This window comes from Oculina patagonica, chromosome 9, assembly GCF_052425735.1.
Source record: "Oculina patagonica isolate OP01 chromosome 9, crgOcupat, whole genome shotgun sequence".
Taxonomy (NCBI): Eukaryota; Metazoa; Cnidaria; class Anthozoa; order Scleractinia; family Oculinidae; genus Oculina; species Oculina patagonica.
Window position 1 is genome coordinate 16,308,891 of NC_135766.1, and position 25,743 is coordinate 16,334,633.

At 41.2% G+C, this 25,743-nt stretch overlaps 2 protein-coding genes across 2 annotated transcripts; both read left to right on the top strand.

Moving 5' to 3' along the window:
* The first annotated feature begins 1,122 nt into the window (after positions 1 to 1,122).
* Positions 1,123 to 11,269, top strand: LOC144666950 (uncharacterized). The gene is made up of 2 exons (XM_078528395.1): positions 1,123 to 1,221; positions 8,216 to 11,269. Exon 2 carries the CDS (start codon positions 8,232 to 8,234, stop codon positions 11,085 to 11,087), a length of 2,856 nt encoding a protein of 951 aa, XP_078384521.1. The 5' UTR covers positions 1,123 to 1,221; positions 8,216 to 8,231; the 3' UTR covers positions 11,088 to 11,269.
* Positions 11,270 to 16,380: 5,111 nt separating this feature from the next.
* LOC144666946 (uncharacterized) lies at positions 16,381 to 25,633 on the top strand. The gene is made up of 2 exons (XM_078528386.1): positions 16,381 to 16,512; positions 19,239 to 25,633. The coding sequence occupies exon 2, from the start codon at positions 19,277 to 19,279 to the stop codon at positions 24,521 to 24,523; it is 5,247 nt and encodes a 1,748-aa protein (XP_078384512.1). The 5' UTR covers positions 16,381 to 16,512; positions 19,239 to 19,276; the 3' UTR covers positions 24,524 to 25,633.
* Positions 25,634 to 25,743: the final 110 nt, after the last annotated feature.

The following is a 25,743-nucleotide window of genomic DNA, read 5'->3' on the forward strand; positions in this document are numbered from 1 at the left end:
TGTAGCTTTCTTCCTTTCTGACGTCCTATATGCTTCCCACTTTCAGCGTCAGCGTAAGGTTTGCTTAGTTTTAACTTGTCAGAGTTACAGTTACAGAAGAAACTAAATAGCGTTTTGTTGCCGTTAAAATGTCTGCTTTATTCCTCGTATAATGTAAAGTCATGGACATTTTCCAACTGATTTCAAGACCAATACTATAAAATTAGTTTTACTCATAGAGTATGATAAATGACCAAGACGTGAAATAGCCTAAGCTACAAACCCCCCCCCCCCTCCTCAGTTCTATCTACGAAAGTGCAAAAGGTTAACTTTTCACATACAATCCGATGACAGAAAAGCTAACAAAAAATAATCCCCGAATTGTGTTTTTTTAGTTCAAATTACGTGTAAGTATGTCCTTTAGGTGATCAAATGCTTAATTCTCATGGTCTACCCTACTCACATTTATTGATATTTTATGGATAAATTTGATGCGGGGATTGACATATGTCTGGGAAACTTTGGCTCAAGTTCTAAGTGTGTATTCTTACTGCCAAAACTTGTTCTCATTGCCGGTTAAAAAAATTCGGAATGTTATTAGCACAGGCAGTTCATATTGGGAAGTTACCTCGGTCTGGTTCGCCGCAAGCTGTGACTCGTGTGAGCTCAAGTTGTGCTAACCAGACGACTGAATCACGCTAACCTGAGTATCACGCAAGGTTGTCTCCTTCTATGCCCCTGTCTTCCCCTGGCTATTCAGAAACATAAGTAACAGAGAAAAAATCAAATGGATATTCAACAACAACAACAAGTACAACATTTATTTGTACTGTAAGATTGCAAGAAGAATTAGAGTTACAAATATCAATTAACAATACTATACAAACAGTAACAGGTCACCCAAAATAACTAAAAGCTAAACTAGTTGGATGACCATTAATTAATTTAAAATATACACACAGGTCAGAAGAAAGGCGTTAATTAACTAAATGCACACATCATAATTATTGGTTATAATTGCAGCTCAAATACTTAGAGAATTCATATACAGATATACAATTCAGGCTTTACATTGCGTGACCTGAACAGCGATCAAAATAGACACAATGCATGTCATGTGATTAACACGATTTGCATATGTTCCTTGATACTTCGATTAATATGCATATGGGCCTGTTTTTATCTTTATTGGTTGGCAGTATTCTTTCGTTGCCGGATTGCTATGGTATTTTTTTCGCTACAGTAAGTATCATTGTTTTCTCAAGTATTTGTCTTAAAAACTAAGAAATTATGGAAATGTAAAGTGGTTTAAATTCTCTAGAATCTGAGCGCAAACTGCTGGAACGTAACTGCCGTACTTGTGTTGTTTATTCGCAGACGCTTGATTTATAGTGCTGACTATCGAAACAAAGTGACACTCTTCTTGAAATTTAAAATCAGAAGACGATAAGCTGATGCCCCACGAATCTTTCAACTTTTTTAAGAACGTATTTCTATTATATCAGCGATATAACTTTGTAATTTCATTTAACTGATTTCAATTTTCTGACCTGGTCAGTTTATATCATATCATTCTCGTGTCTCAACACGTTTAGAAATTTCACTGGTTTCGACCGCAAGAAATTAGAGTTTGATCGTTGGATCTAACTTTTTTATATACATCCAGAGCTTCCATTTAATTAAACGGAACTATTTTTGTTTACGAAGTAGTCGCGGATCGCAAAAGCGGCGAGAAAACAAAACCTCTGGTCTTCCGCTACTCGATCGATTTCGCCCTTTTAGAAGAAAAACGGAAGAAAGATATCGTATTAGTGATACCGTATTAAAAGAAATATGAGTCAAGGGAAACTAAATGATATAGCGTAGGGCTTTTATTGTTATTCGTTTAACTTTATGTGTCAGACGGCATTGTCATAGCACCCGCTCTTGTTGTATTAGCCGCAGAGGACTGGATCGAGTTTTGTACACATGTAGTTAAACATGGCGGCCATGTTGCCTTGATTCAAGAATTAAACCTTCGAACATGTACTATTTCATGGTGTCAGAAGCGGGATCTTTTCGAAAATTCAAGCTACAATTGCATATGGAACTCTTCAAGTGAAAACAACCCAACCTTTCACATCACTTCTTCAAATATTTCAAGTTTCAACGTTCGATCCGCTCGACTCGATTTTCCGCCATTTTCAAGTTTCAAGTTTCAAGTCAATTCACGTTCAAACACTGACGGTGTATCTCTTCTTAAACAACAGTCATGGAAAAATTCACGATTCCTTCAATGGATTGGTCGACACCTGGAGATATCCACAAGCGATATAAGCTCTTTATGCAGAAATGCAGTCTTATTTTCGATGATCCTCTTTCAAACAAACCAGAAGGTCAAAAGGCAAGGTTGCTCTTACTGTGGGCCGGCGACAAAGGATTAGAGATCTACAATACAGCAAGGTGGGAAGATGAAGCGGACAAATTCAAGCTTAAGCCAATATTCGAGAAGTTCAAGGCATACACAAAGCCACAGAGCAACCAAATACTATCTAGGTACCAGTTAAGATGTCTCAAACAAGATGCCATGCCCTTGGAAGAATTTCTAACCAAAGCTCGAACACTAATCGACGACAGTGGATATGATCCTGCATTCAAAGATGAAACCCTCCGTGACACATTGATTTTTGGCCTGAAATCAGACAAGGTCAGAAAAGATGCCATCTCAAAAGGTAATTCTCTTACCTTTCAACAGGTCTATGACCTAGCCAAAACAGAAGAAAGTACAAAGGCACAGATGCAAGTAATTAGACAAGGGGACGAGAACACTGAATTATTTTCTGTAAGAAGAAAAAAGAAAGCAGCTTCATATGAAGGCTCAAAGTCAGCAAGCAGTTCAAGGAAAGGTCATTCAGGCAATGGCTTTAAACCCTACAGCTCATCTGCCAGCAAACCAAAGTTCAAATTTAAATTCAGTGGTTGTTTCAGATGTGGAAACAAACATGATAGTGATGCTTCATGCCCGGCTACGCATGCTAAGTGCATGTACTGCAAGAAAACAGGGTACTTCCAGAAGGTGTGCATGAAGAAACGTCTCAAACAAGTCCATGAAATTGTACAAAGTCCAGAGTACCAGGGCCAGGAGATCCACTTGCATGATGACAGTGAAGAAACAAGTGATTCTTCAAGTGCAAACAGCTGTGACGAAGATGAGGGAAGCGACTCTGAGCCAATCGCTGTATTTTTAGATACCATTACCTCCGACAATTCTGTAGATAGCATGAGCAGTTCCCCTAACAAGATCTTCACTAATGTCAAGATCAACGACAAGCGTAATATCCAAATGAAGATAGACACAGGAGCAGACACTTGTATCCTTACAACAGATGATTTGCAGAGGTTAGGTTTTCCTGTTGAAATCAAACCATGCAACAATGTACTGAAGGGTTATGGGGGAAATCCCATACAGAACCTGGGTACCACCAACCTTCAAGCTACTTTCAAGAACACCTCCATATCCACAAAGTTTACCATTGTTGAGGCCCCGGACCACCCCTCAATGATCCGCTGCCAACAAGCTCAAGAACTGGGCATCATTACTATCCATGTCGAAGAAGTCTGTAGTGCTTCAGTGTCACCTGCAGCACAGCAGGCCGTTAGACATGTTGGTCTCTCCAAAACCACTGTGTTAAAGGAATACCATGATTGTTTTGACAAAATTGGCCGGTTCCCCGGGGATCAATACCACATCAAGCTCGTTGACAATCCGACGCCAGTGGTACACCCACCACGTACAGTACCTGATCACATCTTACCTCTGTACAAAGCCGAGCTAGAAAAGATGATCGCTGATGACGTCATTACTGAAGTAACAGAGCCCACAGCCTGGGTCAACTCAATTGTCTGTAATGTTAAAGAGACATCTGATGGAAAGAAAAAGGTCAGGCTCTGCTTAGACCCAAAAGACCAGAACAAGAACATTCGCCGTGAACATTACTACAGCAGAACTATCGATGAGATTCTCCCATTGTTTCACGGCAAGAACTACTTCTCAGTAGTCGACACCACAAAAGGCTACTGGCACGTCGAACTCGACCATGAATCTAGTCTCTTGTGCACCTTTAACACACCTTTTGGTCGTTATAGGTTTAAGCGTCTACCAATTGGCATAGTTGTTTCCCAGGACATTTTCCAGCGGAAGTTAGACGACACCTATAAGAAAATTCCCAATGTTACAGGGATCGCCGACGACATCATAGTCTTCGGCTCGACAGAAGAAGAACACGACCAAGCATTTGTCAACATGCTGGAGGCCACCAGAGCAAACAATGTGAGTCTTAACTCTGAGAAACTGCAGTTCAAACAACAAAGTGTCAATTTCTTTGGCCACACGCTGACAGAAGACGGTATTCTTCCTGCCGCTGACAAGTTAGAAGCTCTCAGGAACATCTCTGCACCATCCAACACAAAGGAGCTTCTGTCCCTACTAGGATTGGTCACCTACCTCAACGGCCTTTTCGTCCAAGGTTGCAGAGCTTACCAAACCTCTTCGTGAGTTAACAAAGAAGAATGTTCACTTTAGGTGGGAGCAGCACCACCAAACTGCACTTGATAGAATCAAAGAGGAACTTTGCTCGGCACCAGTCCTGTCTTACTATGATCCTGATCCAGCAAGAAGCACCATCCTACAGTGTGATGCTAGCCAGAAGGGACTAGGTGCCTGGGTACGACAAATTGACCCCAATGGCAAGGAAAAGATCGTTGCTATGGCATCAAGATCACTCACTGACACCGAGTCGAGGTACTCTAACATTGAGCGAGAATGCTTAGCTGTGATGTTCGGTCTAGAGAAGTTTGAATACTATCTCCTTGGAAGGCATACCCTGGTCGAAACCGACCACTCACCACTCGGCAAATCTTCAAGAAGAACATTGCAGAAGCACCGGCTAGGTTGCAAAGACTGCTACTAAGATGCATGAAATTTGACATTGAAGTCAGATGCAGGCGAGGAGAAACAATTCCTGTTGCTGATGCATTGTCGCGGGTATGCACAACAACCAAATCGATTGGAACCGGAAATCAGAGTGAAAGCTGTGCTCCCAACTACAGTGTACACTTCATGACCGACACCTCATGCCCTATCGACATTGGCTCAGTGAAGTCTGCTGCAGCAAAAGACCCAACAATGCAGTTATTGAAGACCACCATCTACAGTGGATGGCCAGGTTATAGAAAGCAGTGCCCAAAGGAACTATGGGACTACTGGAACATTAGGTGTGATCTTGTTTTAGAGGATGGTCTGATACTCAAAGGAGACAGAGTAGTTGTACCAGAGTCCCTTCAGCCACAAGTATTGGAAGCAACACACACTGGTCACCAAGGCGAAACCAAATGCTTGCTTCTGGCCAGGCAATCTGTTTTCTGGCCTGGAATATCGGGCGACATCCGTCAAATGGTGAAAGACTGTGAACTATGTAACAAACATCAACAAGCGCAGCAGAAGCTAGCAGCAATGCAACCCGACCTTCCAACAAGGCCGTGGGAGAAACTCGGATCAGACATATTTCAGTTTAATGGTGCAAAATACCTGATAATTGTTGATTATTACTCAAGGTTTCCTGTCATCAGACCTCTGAACGATATGTCAGCATCCACCATTTCCAGCCACTTTACCAGTGTATTTGCTGAGTATGGCCTACCTCCTGCACTTACCGCTGATTTTGGGAGCCAGTATGTCAGTGAGATGTTCAGGAAGAAATGCAAAGAGAGCGGAATCACCTTAACCTTTAGTTCACCATACCACCACCAAGCCAACGGTGTAGCAGAACGGTGCGTTGGTACTACTAAATCCCTTTGGAAGAAAGCAGTCGAGAATAACCAGTGCCCCGAAACAGCCCTGTGGATGTACAGAATAACCCCTCTTGACGACCATCTTCCATCGCCCTATGAGCTATTGTTTGGGCGGAAGCCCAGGTCACCATTACCCAGCAGTAACTTTGCTCTCCAGTCAAAACGCCCTGGCAATGGTGGTCACCAAGAAGCCAACCACCAGAAGCAAACCAAGCAGGCAGAATTTTATGATAAGAGAGCCAGTTGCGACAAGCGTGTTCTTAGCAGCTCTGAACCAGTGTACGTATGGAACTCAAGAAAGCACATCTGGGAACAGGGCAGAGTCTTCAACCGCCCGAACCCCCAAAGAGAACCAAGAACATATATCGTTGAAATGAATGGCAAGCTGTTCCAGAGAACAAGAGAGCACCTGCGACCGAAGGGTACCAATGGGGGACCACCCATACCTTCATGTAGATTGGAAGAGAATCCAGCGCCTACATTTCGCCGACCTACCTCTGGGGCTGCGCTTGGTCAAGAGTCACTCATCAAACAAGCAGCTACAACACCGACTAAAGTGGGTAGCAATCCTGTGACACCGGCAACCCTAATGGAGGACGCCAACCCAGTCATTCCTACTTCAACAGAAAAGACCTCAGAGAGTCCAGCTAAACCAAGACCAGAAGATGAAGTCATCGTTGTTCGAGGTGGAAACATTTCCTTCCAGCCAAAAAGCCAAGTGAGGAGATCCAGGCGGCAGACGCAGGTCCCAGCCAAATATAAGGACTGAGAACACTTTGTTTAAATGCACTTTGATTTAGTTCCGTTCTGTTGAAGTAACATTCAGTAATGATCCTGATAGCCATTAATTGGCTAAGTAGGCTTAGGAGCACATGTTTGCTCTTTATTTGTTGTTGTTGTGGTTAAAATGACATTATTACATAAGGCTAGCAGGACATTTATTATGCATTGAACCGAAACTGTCCACTTTTATGTGCAGCCGCGTTATTCATGTTGCTATCTTATCACATTTTGTAATCCTAGTTTTGATTAGTTTTCAAAGAGGGGGATGTCATAGTACCCGTCCTTGTTGTATTAGCCGCAGAGGACTGGATCGAGTCTTGTACACATGTAGTTAAACATGGCGGCCATGTTGCCTTGATTCAAGAATTAAACCTTCGAACATGTACTATTTCAGGCATTTTGCAACCATAAAACATCTTAGAACATGAAATTCGAACTCAAATGACCTCAGTTCAAGGTATATTTATAAAGTCACACAAGATACAAGGCAGATACTCTTTTGAACCACTGGCATAGTCCGTGATAGTCTGCGTAGCAGATAGAAATTGACACAAAATGGTTAGAGTGCTCCTCCTCTTACAAAACAAGAAGCCGTGTAACTTTAAAGACGGGCCTGGTAGCGTCAGTTCCTTTTTTAGCTCTTTTTTGAAGCGTGACAACCGATATCGGCGATGTATGTTACTTTACCGCAAGTAAAGTCAAACGGCTGCTTTGATCATGAATCACTGATTCCAGATCGAATTAGAATTTGGAAGTGTTGGTTTTTGTGGAGGGAGGAAAACCGGAGAACCCAGAGAAAAACCCTCGGAGCAAGGACGAGAACCAACAACAAACTAAAGCCACATATCGTACCGGGCCGGAATAGAACCCAGGCCACATTGGTGGGGGGCGGGCGCTCTCACCACTGCGCCATCCCTGCTCTCCTGAGAGATAAGCCGAAGTAAGCTAAACAGAATGAGTGACGTAGAAAGCCCTTACAAGAAAAGCAAGTAATTATAATCTCGCCGTCCTTTGCCCCTTCCCCCGTCATGGCAATTTAAAGTGACTGATGAAAGATGACCCGTTCTAGGCCAATCAGAATGCGTGCCTTTCAATACCCTTCCTACAGAAAGCATGAGACGGGCGACGGCCGCTAGTGGCCTGGGCCACTAGTCAATTTCAAAACAAATAGCTTGGCTCGGATTGAGTCTGATTAGACATTTAGAGATGGTGACAATTCTCTGATTAGTAGCATTTCTTGCAGTAAACAATCAAACTTATTCTTGCACTTCTTGAGGACATGAAACTTTTGTCACGGTCTTTCGGGACTGAATATAGTGTTTGTCTCTATAGTGCTTGCCAATGGAAGCTGATTTATTGTTCTACTCGTCCACGCGCTGGTGCAAATGCCTCAGTGTATATCCTACATAACTTGCATCACACAAGTCGCATTGAAATCTGTATACAACATACTGCTGGTTTTATCGTTTATTTTTACTTGCTTATGTAAATCTAAACCTTTGCTTATACTATAAAAGTTACAAAAGGGGCATTAACTCGCAATTTGCCTGCTCGCAGCCAATCACAATAAAGTGCTTTTCCCATTGTGTAACACATTGGCTAATACGAAGTTTCATTAATATAGGTGAGTTGAGCTTAATATGGCCGCCGCAAAAGAATACACCCACGAGGAACTAAATTACTACAGGATTTGTTGTGTTACCACGGATATTATAACGGAGGGTTTGCGATCAATCTTTAAGCAAGAATGGGACAATCGCTACAAAGCAACAAAGGGAGACTGGAAAGATGAGCCTAGAAATGGATTGGACTTTTGGAATGGTGAAAGTCCTCGAAACCAACGAAGAAATGCCCTTCTTTTGGCCACCATGATCAACGGAAATAGAGCTGAATGGGATTGCACCATGCTTTTCTATGCAATTCTTTATTCCGATTGTATTCACGGTCTCAATCCAACTGTTAAATCAAATGTGGATGATCTCAGAAAATTTCGAAATGAAGAATTTGCACATATTCCACAAGGCCATCTCTCGGAACGAGAGTTTCAAAATGCCATCAGCAAAGTTCATGCTGCTTTTCAAGTGCTCGGTCTCTCCACTTTGCAACTTCAGGAAATCAGAAACCAGACAAGTTTTCCCACCGAGGAGTTAAGAGATGTCTTGAAAAAGGTCGACGACCTTAAACAAGAGCTTCAAGAAAAGGCCAAAAAAATTCAAGAAAAAGAAGAACAGCGACAAGTCCTCGAAGAACAGCTCCATAGCGATATTTCCCCCTTTTGCATTCTTCCTCCAAAGCCTTCACACGACGTCGCAAATCGTGATTATGAGGTGGCTAACATCTCAGAACAGCTTAAAGAGCTTAAAAGAGCCAATGAAAACAGCTTAAGCTACCTGTACATCTCCGGGAATCCTGGAAGCGGAAAATCCCAGTTGGCCGGCCTCGTAGCTAAGCGGTTCTTGGACGATGCCAAAGAAATTCCGAGCACCACGTCATTTGTGATGACAGTAAATGCTGAAAGTCCAGACACACTTCTAGAATCATATGTCTCTTTTGCTAGACATCTGAGGTGTCCGGAATATGCAGTGACAAACATCCTTAACTCCAAGAAGTTGAATACAGACGAGAAGATTACCAATCTTAAGACGTTAACAAGCAGAAAAGTCGAACTTTACACGTCCTGGCTTATGGTAGTTGACAATGTCACTGACATATCTCGTGTACATGTTCATTTGCCGGAACGTGGAAATGATCAGTGGGTAAGGGGTCAACTGCTTATCACAACACAAGACACCAAGGCTATTCCTTTAACTAGCTCTTTCATTGAACACATCTCTGTGAGCAAAGGTATGGAGCCTCATGATGCTAGTTCTTTATTAGCAATGCTGTCTGGTATGGCTGACAGTGAGATGGAAAAAGAGGTCGCACATGCATTGGACTACCAACCTCTAGCCTTAGCAAGCGCCGCTACCTACGTCAGACAGGTTCGTCAGAGCAAAGTAGCTTCAACCTTTGGCTGGAAAGATTACCTGAAGAAACTAGAAAGAGGCCAGCGAGGAGCTACTGAGACTATTCTTGCTGAGACGAATCCAAGTTACAAAAAATCCATGACCACAGCAACAACAATAGCCGTAGAAGATCTGATGAAATCAAGGAAAGTTCTAGACCACACGTTTCGTTTCCTCTCTGCGTGTGCACCACAGCCTTTGAGTCTAAACATATTACTCGATTATATTTTTAAATATAATGAAGAAATTGAAGACGAACAGTTGATTAGTACGATGATCCAACGGTGTTCACTGCTGTTACTGGAAGAAAGGGATAGTGGCGTCTACATTCGTGTACATCAGGTTGTGCACGATGTCATTAGTACTCTAATAAAAGCTTATTCGCCGACTGAACAGTTCGCAGCCGTATTTGGGGCCGTCGGATCATTCTACTATTTCATTGAACGTGAAATGTCAAATTTTTGGGACGACTTTGGATCTCTAGTGAACAGCAAACACACTGTTCCCCATTTAAAACTCTTGGTTACAAGACTCGAACATTTGTTTTCAAAACAAGGCATATCTCAAGTGGTGCAAGACGTGGTGCAAGGCAATAGATCCGAAGTTCGACATTCTTTATTGATGTTCAAAGTGCTTGGGAAAATGTGTCAACGTCACTGCGAATTCTACGCAGCAAAGAGCTACTTTCAGGTTGCATTAGAATTCGTTCAGCGCAGTGGCGTATGTGATAAAGAAAGTGTGGCTGACGCATATGTTGGCATGGGCAGTGTCTTTCTCGACTTGGGTGACTTACACAAGGCAAAGGAGTATTATGAACATGAGCTGGAAATTCGTCTGAAAGAGCAAGAGCCTGACCGTGATAAGTTGGCAAATACATATAATAACTTGGGTACTGTTTGTCGTGAATTAGGTGACCTAAAGCAGGCGAAGGAATACCATGCTCGTGGTCTAGCCGTTCATCTAAAAACGAAAGGACCAGAGCACATTAAAATTGCCGCCACGTACCTTAACCTTGGTGTTTTACACCACCGTTTGGGCGACGTAGAACAAGCAAAGGAGTATCACGATCATGCTCTCGCCATTCGTCTGAAAACACTAGGACCTGAGCATGTGGATGTTGCAACTAGTTACAGTAGCTTAGGCATGCTTTACTACGCCGTGGGTGATTTAGAGCTGGCAAAAACGTATCAGGAACGTGCCCTTTCTATTCGTCTAAAGAAACAAGGGCCAGATCACGTTGATGTTGCAACTACTTACAATATGTTAGGTGTTGTACACGATCATGATGGTTTGGGTGACCTGGAGCATGCAAAAGAATATCACGATCGTGCACTGGCCATTCGTCTGAAAAGGCAAGGACCTGAGCATACCGATGTCGCTTGTACTTATGAATTACTAAGTGAAGTTCACCATCATTTGGGTGACCTGAACAAAGCTAAAGAATTTCAGGATCGGGCTCTGGCCATTCGTCTGAAAAAGCAAGGGCCTTAGTATGCTGCATGATGTCACTGCTACTTTGTTGAGGCTAGAGGAACTCTGCGAATGAGTAATTTTTTTCTTGCCCTGTCTCGTTTCTTAAGAACTCGATCCTTTAGCTAATTAGCACTAAGATTAAAATCCCTGGTAGCCAGAGGTTTATAACATGTCTGCTAATTGTAGAATCTACTTAGTCTACGAATCTCGTTCCAGTTTTTGAGTCTAATGCTTGCGTGCGCTTTGCGCATGCGCATTAGACTCTTTGTTATATGAAAAAAGCTGTTAGCAATCCCAAGGGAATGGTTCGGGATCGATAATCGTTCGCTGTAATGTAGAAAACAATGATCAGCTGCAAGAACGGACTCCGTACGGACACGCACGATTAGTTTCAATTAAAAACAGCCAATCAGCGACACGTGTTCCCACGCATAATTAAAAGTTCTTTCTCAAGTCACGATTATTCAACACTTGAACAGGACGTAATAATTTTCCAGTTAAGACATTTGTAAGCTTTTTGTGAAAATAAATCTTCGTTTTCAGTTCAGTTAAGCACTTGTGTTTTCGTCTTGCTTAAAAAGCAAGACGTCTTTGAGAAAAAATATTTCGACGGCGACTCGCGTTTATTTACACAATGCGACCAAATATTTATTTTGTTTTAAAAAATAGAAAACTTTACCTCGTATTTTGTATTTAAGTCATTCGAATTTTGACCAATTTTTTCTTTACAGTGCAAACAAAAACCTTCAAAAATAAAAGATGTACATGGATAAATGTAAATCAAGTTACGCGACTAAATCAAAATGCGTTTGTTTGGCCGCTTTGCAGTATTACACTGTCCCGGCCTTTGCCATACACTGAAATCGAATTTCATGCTTTTACGACTCTCAGAGATCTTAAGTTCTTCTTACAGCTAGAAAAATCATAAAATGGTTACATTGATATGGAAGTGATGATTCGCGAAATTTGTACATCATGATAAACGGTCTTCGCTCCTGTGTATGGTAGCTCGATAATAATTGCCTAGTTTCCAGCGTTCAAAAGGTCATCATTATATTGACGTGAGCATTTACACCCGTTTTTAGGAAAATCTGTCACTAAGTGCTTACAGTACAATGAAGTAACAGTCACTATTTCAAGTGCTTTTATTGCAAAATCTGTTTCAAGAGTCATCATCAAAATGGTGAAAAATCTGAAAGAAAACGATGTGAAGTTCTTCAACCCTTGTTGTAATGAACATGCTTTTTGTAAATCGTCACGCAATCTTGTCCAAATGTTTAATCGTTTGTGCTTTTACGGACAATACGGAAGAAGTAACATCAACTCCTGTTCATACTTTAAATTTTGTGAAGCATATAACATTTATGACTGTTTCGTTTTCATCCATAATCATCCACGATGCCCCTAGCTTGCTATAAGCATTTTAAATTAAACTCCCGAACACAAACCTCTAACCAATTTTAACCGGCTTACGAAAACCGCGCAATCTGTATCACTATGCCATACGGCATTAGACTCATGTCACCCTTGGTGACCTATTTTTCATATTTGACATTTAGAGCTCACATCTTTGTAGCCCACTTTGCTATGGCTTGAGAATGATCATCGATGAAAATAAAGAGTAACATGCATAAGCCAAAGCATGATAAGTCCTCAAGTCTCTAGTACGCACCCATTACAAGCCCACCGAAACATTTCAGTACACTTATTACTCCTCTTGTCACCCACTAGGAGTGAAGAAAGGTTTTGTCAAAGGGGAGGCCTTAAGACTGCTTAGAACAAATTCCTCTAAAACAGCATTTGAGGAAAAAAAATCAAGCACTTCCAGTCACATCTTATCTTATCGAGAGAGGTTACCCAGAAAGCCTTATCCAAAGAATTCTCCCGGAAGTTAATTTTGAGAACAGGAAGCAGGCCCTCCAACCAAAACTTAAAACAAACTAAAAATCTTGCCTTTTGTAACGCAATACCAACCAGCAGTACCAAACAGTCCAAACTTGAAGCAAATACTCATGAAAAACTGGCAGTTAATAGAGCGACAACGCCTTCTTATGAAAATATTCAAAGAAACTTTCCCAATATTACACAAATGGGGTAGGTCTCTCAAAGATATACTCGTGAGATCGAAACTATGGAAATGGCCAATACACGTGCGTGAGAGTCGTGCATGCCTGTCGTTTGTCGATTAATTTTGATATCACTGACGTGCTGAAGTAAAGCAAATTCGGGTTATGACGCAATGATTTTCGCCGTAAGAAAATGAAAGTTAATAGATAACTTAAATTAGTAGTTAACTGATAATTAACCAAAAAATAGTAGTTAACTGACAATTGGCCTAAAAATTAGTAGTTAACTGACAATTGCGTACCCCCATTAGCACCTTCTTATAAAATTTCGTAAGGGGTTAAGGTGGGCTTATAGATGGGAGGGCTTTATCCGGGAAGGCTAATAGGCGGTATAGGAAAAAAACGTCTCAAAACGCGCCACGTTAATGTCGATCAGAATACGTTTTGTTTAGTTGTTTTTAAGTTTAAAAGTCATAATAAAGTAACATTTAGCCCTGTTCAGAACTGTCATTCAGCAGAGTGGGCCTATATCCGGGGGGGGGGGGCTTATGACCGGATGTATTCTTTGGCCTACAACCAGGGGGGCTTATAACCGGCATTTCACGGTAATAGGGTATGTAGATTTGTTAGATTTTAACGAAACTTGAGCAAAATGTTCGACAGGTATAAGCTGATATTAACGAACAAAATTGTGTGAGGATTTTAACAACATAACAACAACCGAAACATTTTGTTTTGTACGACTTGAAAATGGATTTTCTTAGGGACTAATAAGAACTATATCAAAAAAGACTCTGTGCTTGTCAATTATCTCCTGACAAGGGAATAATATATTCTCTTCCTCCTGATCAGAGACATCAGTGAAATACCTCAGTGTTACAATTTTCGCGGGACTTAATTTTCCTAACTTTACCAATCAAAGGCGCTTTGTTAGCCCACTCGTGAATGAGAATACTAAATGTATTGGTGTAGAGCTATGAAATGATTCTGTCCTTTTGTGAGCGGCATGTTAGTATAGAAGTTGTTTGAAGGGAGATATGATCACGTTGGTTCCTTGTGTTTACAGCGGACGCGGGTAATCCATTCAAAAGCCTTCGTTATATAACTCTAATTTCTACCATAAAGTGTAAGCTTGCTTATGCGTTGTGTAGTGGTAATGCGTTGGCCCTCCAGTCCAGTGGCCCGGGTTCGATTCTCAACGGGACGATTAATTTTTTTTTTTTACGACAATCTATTTTACAATTATATACGACGTCTTTTTTTTCTTTCTCCTTTTTTTTATGAATCTATTAGAGATGCAAATCAAGTACTATACAGTATATTATTAAAAGGTAACAAAATTCGTCAGTTTGGCGAGCTTCTTTACGATAAGTTATTTACGTATCATGACTATCGATTATCATACAATACGCTTGGAACTATAAAACATTCAGAGACTGCTAAAATTGACTTTATTCATACAATTGTCCTGAAATCAACCTTTTAATACCCAACACAGTCGCAGTCCACAGTTCGTGCCTGGAAAATCTAATAAATTCCATCAAAACACGGAATATCAGTTCAGTGCTTCGAAGATTTTCATATTTTCTCTAAGATTATTTCTTCTATTTGTCATGTGAAATTCTTAAGAGCTATAAATCGAGCCATTCGAAGAAGCTTTTATACATACAAGCCATTAAACTTTGAACCTACGGTATCGGTCAGCGGGTAAGAACAACACAAAGAAACCTATATGCTAATTTTCAACCCAAATGATTAGTTCGCCCAAGTGGCCGAGCGGTTAGAGGTTTGGTCTTCAAAACCATAGTTGATGTTAGGAGTCGCTGGTTCAAACTCAGAAGTGTGAAACAAAAAGTTTCAAAAAAAAACACAAGGAAAATTAATTTATAATTTAATGCATAAATTATTATTCATAAATTAAAGTTAACAGCCCATAATTTAATGCATAAATTATTATTCATAAATTAAAGTTAACAGCCCATCGACCGACCGACCGACTGACTGAGTGAAAATTTGCATATCACTTTCCATAACCATACTCGTTTCATTACATTCACGAGTAAAAAGTACGTTTAAAGCACAGAGCGAATCTTTGGATTGGATTCTGTACTGGATACATCCAGTTGTGTAGCAGCTCTTGTAAGTTTGCAATTCTACTGGTCCTCTTATGTAGCAAGTTGCTATTGGTTTTTTTTTTTGTGAGGGGGGGGGGGGGGGGCTAGGTCCTGTTGCTTGTTCTATTGTTCCCACGATGACCCACGATGGATAGCGAGCCATTCACGCGAGATCTTCCGATCTTCCATACATCCTCCGCGTCCTTGTCCATCATTTTCTTCTTGCTTTTTTCTGCTCACGACACGAGCTCATTTTCTCGGCAGCGGCTACCTTTTTAGTTTTCTTCTCAGCCGTTACTTGGGATGTCACGCAATGCCACTGAGCAGCCGCTTCTTTGGGGGGGGGGGGGGTGCGTTGCGTGACATCCGAAATAACGGCTGCGAAGGAGAATACGTTACTATAGGAATAAAACGAAGCATTTTAACAATGGGAACCAAATTTACGCGTGATAAAATTAACGCGAACTTAAGGAAAGTTCTGGTTGGATGCTTATAGGAAACGTGTTTACATAAATAAAATTAACGTGATTTTTTGAAATTCGCGTTAATGACATGAATCGTTAATTTCCTATAATAAGGTACTATCTTTTTGCCATTTTAAAAAATTAAAACCTCCATTATTTTTTTAAGACACGCGACCTGCTGTGCGCCAAGGTTTTATCCGCTCGCGTTCTTGAAAGCGGAGATGGCCGTGGGACGAGGTTGAATGTAAGTGACCAAATGCTGACGCTTGGCGTCGAGGAGGGGTGGGGAAGAGGAATGGACAGGAGGAGCTGAGTGGAGCGTATCGATCATCATTTGTTTTCCCGTTTTCTCATTAAAAATCATTTCAGATAGCATAATTCTGCGACAAAACTAAACTGGTGGTCCATTTAATGCTTTCTAAATAACAAGACATAAATTTGCAGTTATTTTTAAAAAATGAAGAAAATTATTCCAAAATAATAACTCCAATATGACGTCACATAGCAACAAGGCTTTGTTTGCTCTAGAGTGAAGGAACGCCCACTGTTAATTTCGTTTCCTTTTATCAAGCAAACAAAAGACTCATTCACTGGAATGACTTTTTGCCCCCAATTTTTGAATGTTTTAGGACTTGGTCATGATATTACATTTATTTCTCAGGAAACAGTAGACGGCAGGGCTGTTCTTGTGTTATCCTAGACCTCGCAACTATTCTGTTCTCTGTGTATTTTTTAATTTCACTTGTCCAGTATTGAACGGATTTCTTGAATTGTTTCATCAAAGGAATACCATTCAAAGGTAAGTAAATGCCGATTGAAACGTGTTGGTTACTGAAGTGTTTCAAACAGAGCAACAAATAACAAATGTAGATTAACTTTTCTTGCTTTAATTTCCCATGCATATACCTCTTGGCCAGTATGCTATCGGGCTGCTTCAACTGTAGCAATTATGCTGGCACAACTAAAAGAAAGAAAAGTTTAGATCAAAGGCAACAGTACCCCTGCATGTCCTAAGCAAACCAACTAGTAATAAACGAAGAACGAATTTACCTCAAATCGCTCGCAAGCGACAAGTAACAATAATGTGGCATGATGGAGATGATGTTGGCATTGATGAACTTAATTTTTTTATGTTTTACTCTTTTTGTGTGAACAAATTTCACCATACTGTAAGCAGACTCTGTTTGCAATATTTCTTGCGAACATGTTCCAATTCTCAACGATCTTTGAGGATTTTAATATCAAGAACGGTTTCTTTGATGCCAAAAGTTGAAATCCATGCTGATTTCCAAAGAAACGCAGTAGACCTTGTCGATGTTTTAGTCGCCATTTTATCGTCGATTATCGGATGGGCAAAAACGTATCATTTAATTCGTCGACGCCAGTCTAAAGTTTGAGCCTATATGTATTGAACTGCGCGATATCAGAGTGACTCACAAAGAAATGGTTGGCTTTATAATCGAAATTATTCATTCTCAATTATCACACTGATCACATTTAAATATCAATGCAATACAATGCTACACATCTTGTTCGAAGAACACGCAATGACAAGCGTTTCAAACTGGATCATAACATAACAAAACATAACAAACATAACATAACAAAACAAAACACCACATCACATAACGTAACGTAACATAAGATAACATACTTTACTTAAGAAGCAGGTGTTATATGAGACAAAAGATTTAAAAAGGTATCTTGAAAGGAAGTTGAGAGGTAAACCCTATGTAAAGACTTCCTAAAATAATACAACAAATATGAAAAATAAGGATCCTCGATAAAACCTTCAGGTACAATTAATGCTTGGATGTAAAAAGCTGGAGGCTATCAGTGTCTTGGTAAATCATTCCATAGCTTAGCTATCCTAAGAAATATGAATGTTTATAACAATTCACACTTTTTGTACGATTGATTAGCTGTCGTAGACGACTCCAAATTTTAAATGATAAAAACCAGAAACTATCTTGTAACACTCAACCAAATAAAAATAAATTCTACGATCAGTTAGAGCAGTCAATTTAAGCAGTAGACCTCGGTCTCCGTACAACACCCCCCCCCCCCCCCCCATGTCTGTTGCTCAAGCGCAAGCCTCAATGTTTTTCTTTGCTATTCTCTAGTGCCTGAATGACCTTGGCAAGATAAGGGCACCAAACAAGTACCGCGTATTCTAAGACTGGCTGTACAAGAAGTTGGCAAAGATTAGCTCACAAAAGTAAGGTTGATCTTGTTTTGAACAAATATCTGATCCAATTTAATCGTCCCAGCAGTTAACTCCTTAGCATCCTTTTGCTTCGCGCTCAGGTCAACGATCCTTGTAGTAAGAAACGCATTTGTTTACTTTCAATTCCAAATGTGCTATGAAGTCGGACGTCCATCTAAGGCGGCATTATCGGGAACAATAGTAGTTATGTTTTTCTTGAAAACTCGTGTAAAATTAATTCCTTTATAATTTTTGCGGCAAAATCACATGTTAGGTGAATTATGAACAAAATTAGCAGCATGAATTGTTCACTGGACTGCAGTCATATTTAAGCCTAAGGGCACAATGACAAGTTATCTTTAAGATAAGATAAGATAAGATAAAACTTTTGTTTTTTTGCCTTGTGGGGACACAAAAAATACTAAAAATAAAAAAAAAAAAAAATATATAAAATAAAAAAAAAAAAAAAAAAAAAAAATAAAAAAAAATGTTAATTCTGTATATTTTCGGTATATTTTGCTGTGCCCGGTTTCCTGTTGTGTGACACCCAATATCTCTTCATGATCCTCGTTAGCTGTTTTTACAATAGACCATATTCGTATTCTCGGTATTGGACTGGAACTAGCTTGCATGGAGGCTATTGCACCCTATCAATACTTTCAAATGCAAACGACATGAAGCTGTTTTTAATGATATTCCCCCCGCTTGAGCCTCCATTGCAAGCTAGTTCCAGTCTAATACCGAGAATGCAAATAAGGCCTATTAAACTGAAAATAGCTTGAGGCTATCAGCTGCCACTAAGTCGAAAGAAAAACTTACATTAAGTTAGCTGACAGAAAATGTTCCTTCGTCGCTCTTCAGGGGCAATTTCAATCCACCACGTAGGTTTTATAGTTGAGACGAAGTACGACACTTAGCTGAGGTAGAGGGGGGTTGTCGTGGGCACTTAATTGTTCAAACAGCAAGGATCTATATGGTTATTTTCATATCAAGTTTAATGATTCTTTATCATGTACACAACAAATAGCTTGGATAAGAAAGTAAAAGCTAAAGTATAAGGAAATGAAAAAATCACGCGATGGGAGAAAAAATAAAGGGGAAGCTTAATGCAAATTCTAGGATAACTCTCTAAAAATATATATTGCCAGTGTCTTCTTTCTTTGGTTGCCCGGGTTTACGCATTAAATTTCTCTCGTCTGATTGCTGGATACAACATTCCTCTAACTATCTATCTGACCCCCCTCCCATTGCTTGTGACACCTCCATAGACCACGCCCGATAGCAGACAGTGTCAAGTTTTTGAATTTTTTTTATTACAGAGGGCTGATGTCAAAAAATAGGTTGAGTCGAGCTGAATATGGCCGCTGCAAAAGAATATACCAAAGAGGAACTTAACTATTACAGGATTTGTTGTGTTACCACGGATATAATAACCGAGGGTCTGCGAACAATCTTCAAACAAGAATGGGACAATCGCTACAAGGCAACAAAGGGAGAGTGGAAAGATGAGCCTAAAAATGGATTGGACTTTTGGAATGGGGAAAGTCCTCGAAACCAACGAAGAAATGCCCTTCTCTTGGCCACCATGATCAACGGAAATAGAGCTGAATGGGATTGCTCCATGCTTTTCTATGCCATTCTTTATTCCGATTGTATCCACGGTCTCAATCCAACAGTTACATCTAATGTTGATGATCTCAGAAAATTTCGAAATGAAGAATTTGCACATATTCCACAAGGCCATCTCTCGGACCGAGATCTTCAAAATGCCATCAGCAAAGTTCATGCTGCTTTTCAAGTGCTCGGTCTCTCAACTTTGCAACTTCAGGAAATCAGAAACCAGACTAGTTTTCCCACCGAGGAGTTAAGAGATGTCTTGAAAAAGGTCGATGACCTTAAACAAGAGCTTCAAGAAAAAGCCAAAAAAATTCAAGAAAAAGAGGAACAGCGACAAGTCCTCGAAGAACAGCTCCATAGCGATATTTCCCCCTTTTGCATTCTTCCTCCAAAGCCTTCACACGACGTCGCAAATCGTGATTATGAGGTGGCTAACATCACAGAACAGCTCAAAGAGCTTAAAAGAGCCAATGAAAACAGCTTAACCTACCTGTACATCTCCGGAAATCCTGGAAGCGGAAAATCCCAGTTGGCCGGCCTCGTAGCTAAGCGGTTCTTGGACGATGCCAAAGAAATTCCGAGCACCACGTCATTTGTGATGACAGTAAATGCTGAAAGTCCAGACACACTTCTAGAATCATATGTCTCTTTTGCTAGAAACCTGAAGTGTCCGGAATATGCAGTGACAAACACCCTTAACTCCAAGAATTTGAAGATAGAAGAGAAGATTATCCATCTTAAGACGTTAACAAGCAGAAAAGTCGAACTTTACACATCCTGGCTTATGGTAGTTGACAATGTCACTGACATATCTCGTGTACATGTTCATTTGCCTGAACGTGGAAATGATCAGTGGGTAAGGGGTCAACTGCTAATAACAACACAAGACACTACAGCTATTCCTTTAACTAGCTCTTTCATTCAACACATCTCTGTGAGCAAAGGTATGGAGCCTCATGATGCTAGTTCTTTATTAGCAATGCTGTCTGGTATGGCTGACAGTGAGATGGAAAAAGAGGTCGCACATGCATTGGACTACCAACCTCTAGCCTTAGCAAGCGCCGCTACCTATGTCAGGCAGGTTCGTCAGAGCAAAGTAGCTTCAACCTTTGGCTGGAAAGATTACCTGAAGAAACTAGAAAAAGGCCAGCGAGGAGCCACTGAGACTATTCTTGCTGAGACGAATCCGAGTTACCAAAAATCCATGACCACAGCAATAACACTAGCCGTGGAAACTCTGATGACATCAGACAAAGTTCTTGGTCATGCATTCAGTTTTCTCTCTGTGTGTGCACCACAACCGTTGTGTCTCGACGTCTTGATCAATTACATTCTGAAAGCAGATGACGACATTGAAGACAAAGATTTGATTGGTATGAAGATCCAAAGATGCTCACTGCTGTTACTGGAAGAAGAGGAAAGTGGTGTCTGCATTCGTGTACACCAGGTTGTGTATGATGTCATAAATAGCGTGACGAAAGATTATCTGCCGAATAAACAATTTGAAGCCGTCATTTTGGCCGTCCTATCATACTTCCAGTTCATAGCAGGTGAGCAGTCAGAGAATGGGGACGACTTGGGATCTCTTGTTCCCCATTTAAAACTCTTGGTAACAAAAATCGAACATTTGTTTCCTAAACAAGACGAATCTCAAGCGGTGGTGCCAGCCAATACAATTCAATCTTTTCTTTTGATGTTAAAAGTGATTGGGCAGTTATGTCAATATCACTGTGAATTCTACGCAGCAAAGAACTACTTTCAGATTGCATTAGAATTCATTCAGCACATTGGCGTACCTGATGAAGTAAGTGTTGCTGGCGTCTATGCTAGCATGGGCAGTGTCTATCAAGACCTGGGTGATTATTATCAGGCAAAAGAGTATTTTGAACGTGAGCTGGAAATTCGTCTCAAAGAGCAAGGGCCTGAACATGATCAAGTAGCAACAACTTATAATAACTTGGGTACTGTTTGTTTTGACTTAGATGACCTGGAACAGGCAAAGGAGTACCATGGTCGTGATTTAGCTATCCAGCTGAAAACGAAAGGGCCTGAGCACATTAAGGTTGCCACTACGTACGGAAACCTTGGTAGCTTACACCAACACCTGGGTGACCTGCGGCAGGCAAAAGAGTATTACGACCGAGCTCTGGCCATTCGTCTGAGAATGCTCGGACCTGATCATGTTGATGTCGCATCTTCTTACAGTAACCTGGGCGACTTGAATCGTGATTTGGATGACCTGGCGCTGGCGAAAGAGTTTTATAATCGTGCCCTGAGCATTGCTCTGAAAAAGCTCGGATCAGAGCATGTATCAGTAGCAGACATTTACACAAGCTTGGGTAATTGCTGTATAGACTTGGGTGACCAGGATAAAGCAAAAGAGCATTTTGATTGTTCTTTAGCGGTATATCTAAGAAGGCTAGGACCTGAGCATGTTAATGTTGCAACTTCTTACAATGGCTTAGGTAATGTACACATTCGCTTGGGTGACCTGCTGCAAGCAAAAGAGTATTTTAACCTTGCTCTGGCCATCCATCTGAAAATAGCCCGACCTGAGAATAGCAAAGTACCTTCTATTTATAATAACTTGGGCAGTGTACACGAACTCATGGGTGACCTGGACCAGGCAAAAAGGTGTCTTGATCGCGCTTTGGAAATCTGTCTTACAAAATTAGGACCTGAGCATGTTGATGTCGCAATTGCCTATGATGGCCTTGGTACTGTATACAGTAGAATGGGTGACCTGGAGCAAGCAAAAGAGTATCACGATCGAGCCCTTGCCATTCGTTTAAAAACGCAAGGACCTAAACACGTTGATGTCGCAGCTTCTTACAATAGCCTCGGTGTTTTACTTGCTCTTTTGGCTAAACTGGAAGAAGCAAAAAAGTATTATAACCGTGCTTTGACCATTCAGTTAGAAAGGCAACGACCTAGGTATGATGATATCGCAAATATTTACAATAATCTAGGAGCTGCACACAGGAACTCGGGTGACCTGGATCAAGCAAAAGAATGTTACGATCGAGCTTTGGCCATTTGTCTGGAAAAGCTTAGCCCTGAGCGTATTGAATTGGCAACTACGCACAATAACCTAGGTGCTATACATGAAAGCTTTGGTAACCTGGAGCAGGCAAAAGAGTGTCATGACCGTGCCCTCGCCATTCGTCTAAATCAACAAGGACCTGGTCACGTTGATGTTGCCACTAATTACAATGAGTTGGGTACCGTACACAAAAGTTTGGGTAACGCGGAGCAGGCCAAAGAGTATCATGAGCTTGCACTGGCCATTCGTTTGAAAGAGCAAGGGCCTGACCACGTTGATGTCGCGTCTACTTACTACAGCTTAGGCCGGGTTCATTTTGTCCTAGGTGACCTGGAGGAGGCCAAAAAGTGCTATGATGAAGAACTAGCGATTCGTGTGAAAAACCAAGGACCTGAGCATGTTGACGTCGCAACTGCCTTCGATAGCTTGGGTACTTTGCACAACAGCATGGGTAACCTGGAGCAGGCTAAAGAGAATTTTGATCGCGCACTCGCCATTCTTCTAAAACAGAAAGGACCAGCCCACGTTAATGTCGCAAGTGTTTCCAACAGATTAGGTACTTTACACAGCGACCTGGGTGACCCGGAACAGGCAAAAAAGTGTTACGATTGTGCAATGGCCATTCAAATGAAAACGCTCGGACCTGAACATGTTAGTGTGGCAGCTACTTATGAAAAGCTGGGTAAGCTCTGCTATGACTTGTCTGATCTGGAGCAGGCAAAAGAGTACGGCCATCGTGCTCTGGCAATCCGTCTGAAAGAGCAAGGACAAGAGCATGTTGATGTTGCAACTACCTACCACAACTTAGGTGTTGCATACAGTGAATTGGGTGACCTGAAGCAGGGAAAAGAGTATCACGAGTGGGCCCTGGCAATTCGTCTGAAGAAGCAAGGACCTGAGCATGTTGACGTCGCAACTTGCTTTGTTAGCTTAGGTACTGTACTCAAGAGCATGGGTAACCTGGAGCAGGCAAAGGAGAACTTTGACCGCGCACTCGCCATTCTTCTAAAGCAGAAAGGACCAGGCCACCTTGACGTCGCAAGTGTTTCCAGTACGTTAGGTACTGTACACAGCGACTTGGGTGATCTGGAACAGGCCAAAAAGTGTTATGATCGCGCAATGGCCATTCAAATGAAAACGCTCGGACCTGAACATGTTGGTGTGGCAGCTACGTATGAAAAGCTGGGTAAGCTCTGTTATGACTCGTCTGATCTGGAGCAGGCAAAAGAGTATGGCCATCGTGCTCTGGCAATCCGTCTGAAAGAGCAAGGACAAGAGCATGTTGATGTTGCAACAACCTACCACAACTTAGGTGTTGCACACAGTGAACTGGGTGACCTGGAGCACGGAAAAGAGTATCACGAGCGGGCTCTGGCAATTCGTCTGAAAAAGCAAGGACTTGAGCATGTTGACGTCGCAAATTGCTCTTTTAGCTTGGGGACTGTACTCAACAGCATGGGTAACCTGGAGCAGGCAAAGGAGAACTTTGACCGCGCACTCGCCATTCTTCTAAAACAGAAAGGACCAGACCACGTTGATGTCGCAAGTGTTTCCAGCAAGTTAGGTACTGTACACAGCGACTTGGGTGAGCTGGAACAGGCAAAAAAGTGTTACGATCGTGCAATGGCCATTCAAATGAAAACGCTCGGACCTGAACATGTTAGTGTGGCAGCTACTTATGAAAAGCTAGGTAAGCTTTGCTATGACTTGTCTGACCTGGAGCAGGCAAAAGAGTATGTCCATCGTGCCCTGGCAATTCGTCTGAAAGAGCAAGGACCTGAGCATGTTGATGTTGCATCTACTTATGACTTATTGAGTACTGTGCACAGACGTTTGGGTGACCGAAATAAAGCAAAAGAGTACCACGATTTTGCTTTAGCAATTCGCCAAGAACAACAAGAATCTGAGCATCTGATGTCGCTTCTACTTCAGTACTTTCAGTGATGTTCACATTCATATGAGCGACCTGACCAACAAGTGAACAAAGAACGACATTATAATCGGGCAGTGCAAGGACCTGAGCATGTTGATGTCGCTGGTACTTATTACACTATCATATATAATTTCTATTCAATGCAGTTTCTAGAACACTTGATTCTGTAGGTATCTTAGGTCAGCACACACGACGATGAAGAACACTCGTGGCCTTGCAGACATTTTTTTTTAAGTCCAGGATGGAACCCCACCTAGAAAGAATTGGTTGAAAATGGAGGCATGGCCAAATGTTGTTCCAGCTTTTTCATATCGGAAATTTAGAGCTCGGATCTATGTAGATGACTTTTGATACGGATTGTGAATGATTAAGACAATAAGGAATAACATGTATGAACTATCTTTCTTGATAATGAGCCCTTTTCAGCTTATACAGCTCGTCACGTAACCAATTATACCGATGTTCAGACCTCTCCCGTATTATGGAGAGATTTTATGACGGTTTGAACACTCGGTAGTTAGAAAATTTTGTATTGAAATGAAGCGTTGCCATCTAGATACATTTTCTACAATTATTCCCTCAAAATGACACTGGTGCAGTTTGACCGTAGGAAATTGTAAGAGTACAGGAAAATATTCCATGTCAGCAAATCTCAGGCTAGTAAACCATAAGAGATTTTATGGCACTTTCAAAATTGAAAACTTACAAGAATTTGTATGTAAGCAAAGGATAGTAAAGTCAGTACCAGGCCGACTGAATGGCAAGGCGGCCATAAAAGTTCTCAGGGCCATAAAAACTTTACGATTTGCATGATAACTTGTAAATAGTGACATTTTTACGAGAATGCCTTGCTTACTGCGTAAGGGAAAGTAAGTCACATACCCATCTTTTCCAAAAAGGCTTATTTTTGCCGCGTTCGATTTCTCCATGTCGATAAACTGAGCGACCCACGCAAAGATCTTGAGTTAATCGTTTAAGTTACCTACCTGGTCAAGGCAAAACAAGAATAAACCAACAGTAAAATTTGTGATTACCATAGAAAATTCATTTCACTTTTTTTTAGTTAAATTATGTAAAACCAACGACCAACTCGACCCCATCTCTATGTGCATACGCACAGAGATGCGTACTTAAAGAAAAAAGTCCTGGTCGGGGTCACTGTGTTCTTGGGCAAGACACTATTCTTTCACAGTACTGGCGAACTGATGTTGTGACCTGACAGAATGCAAGC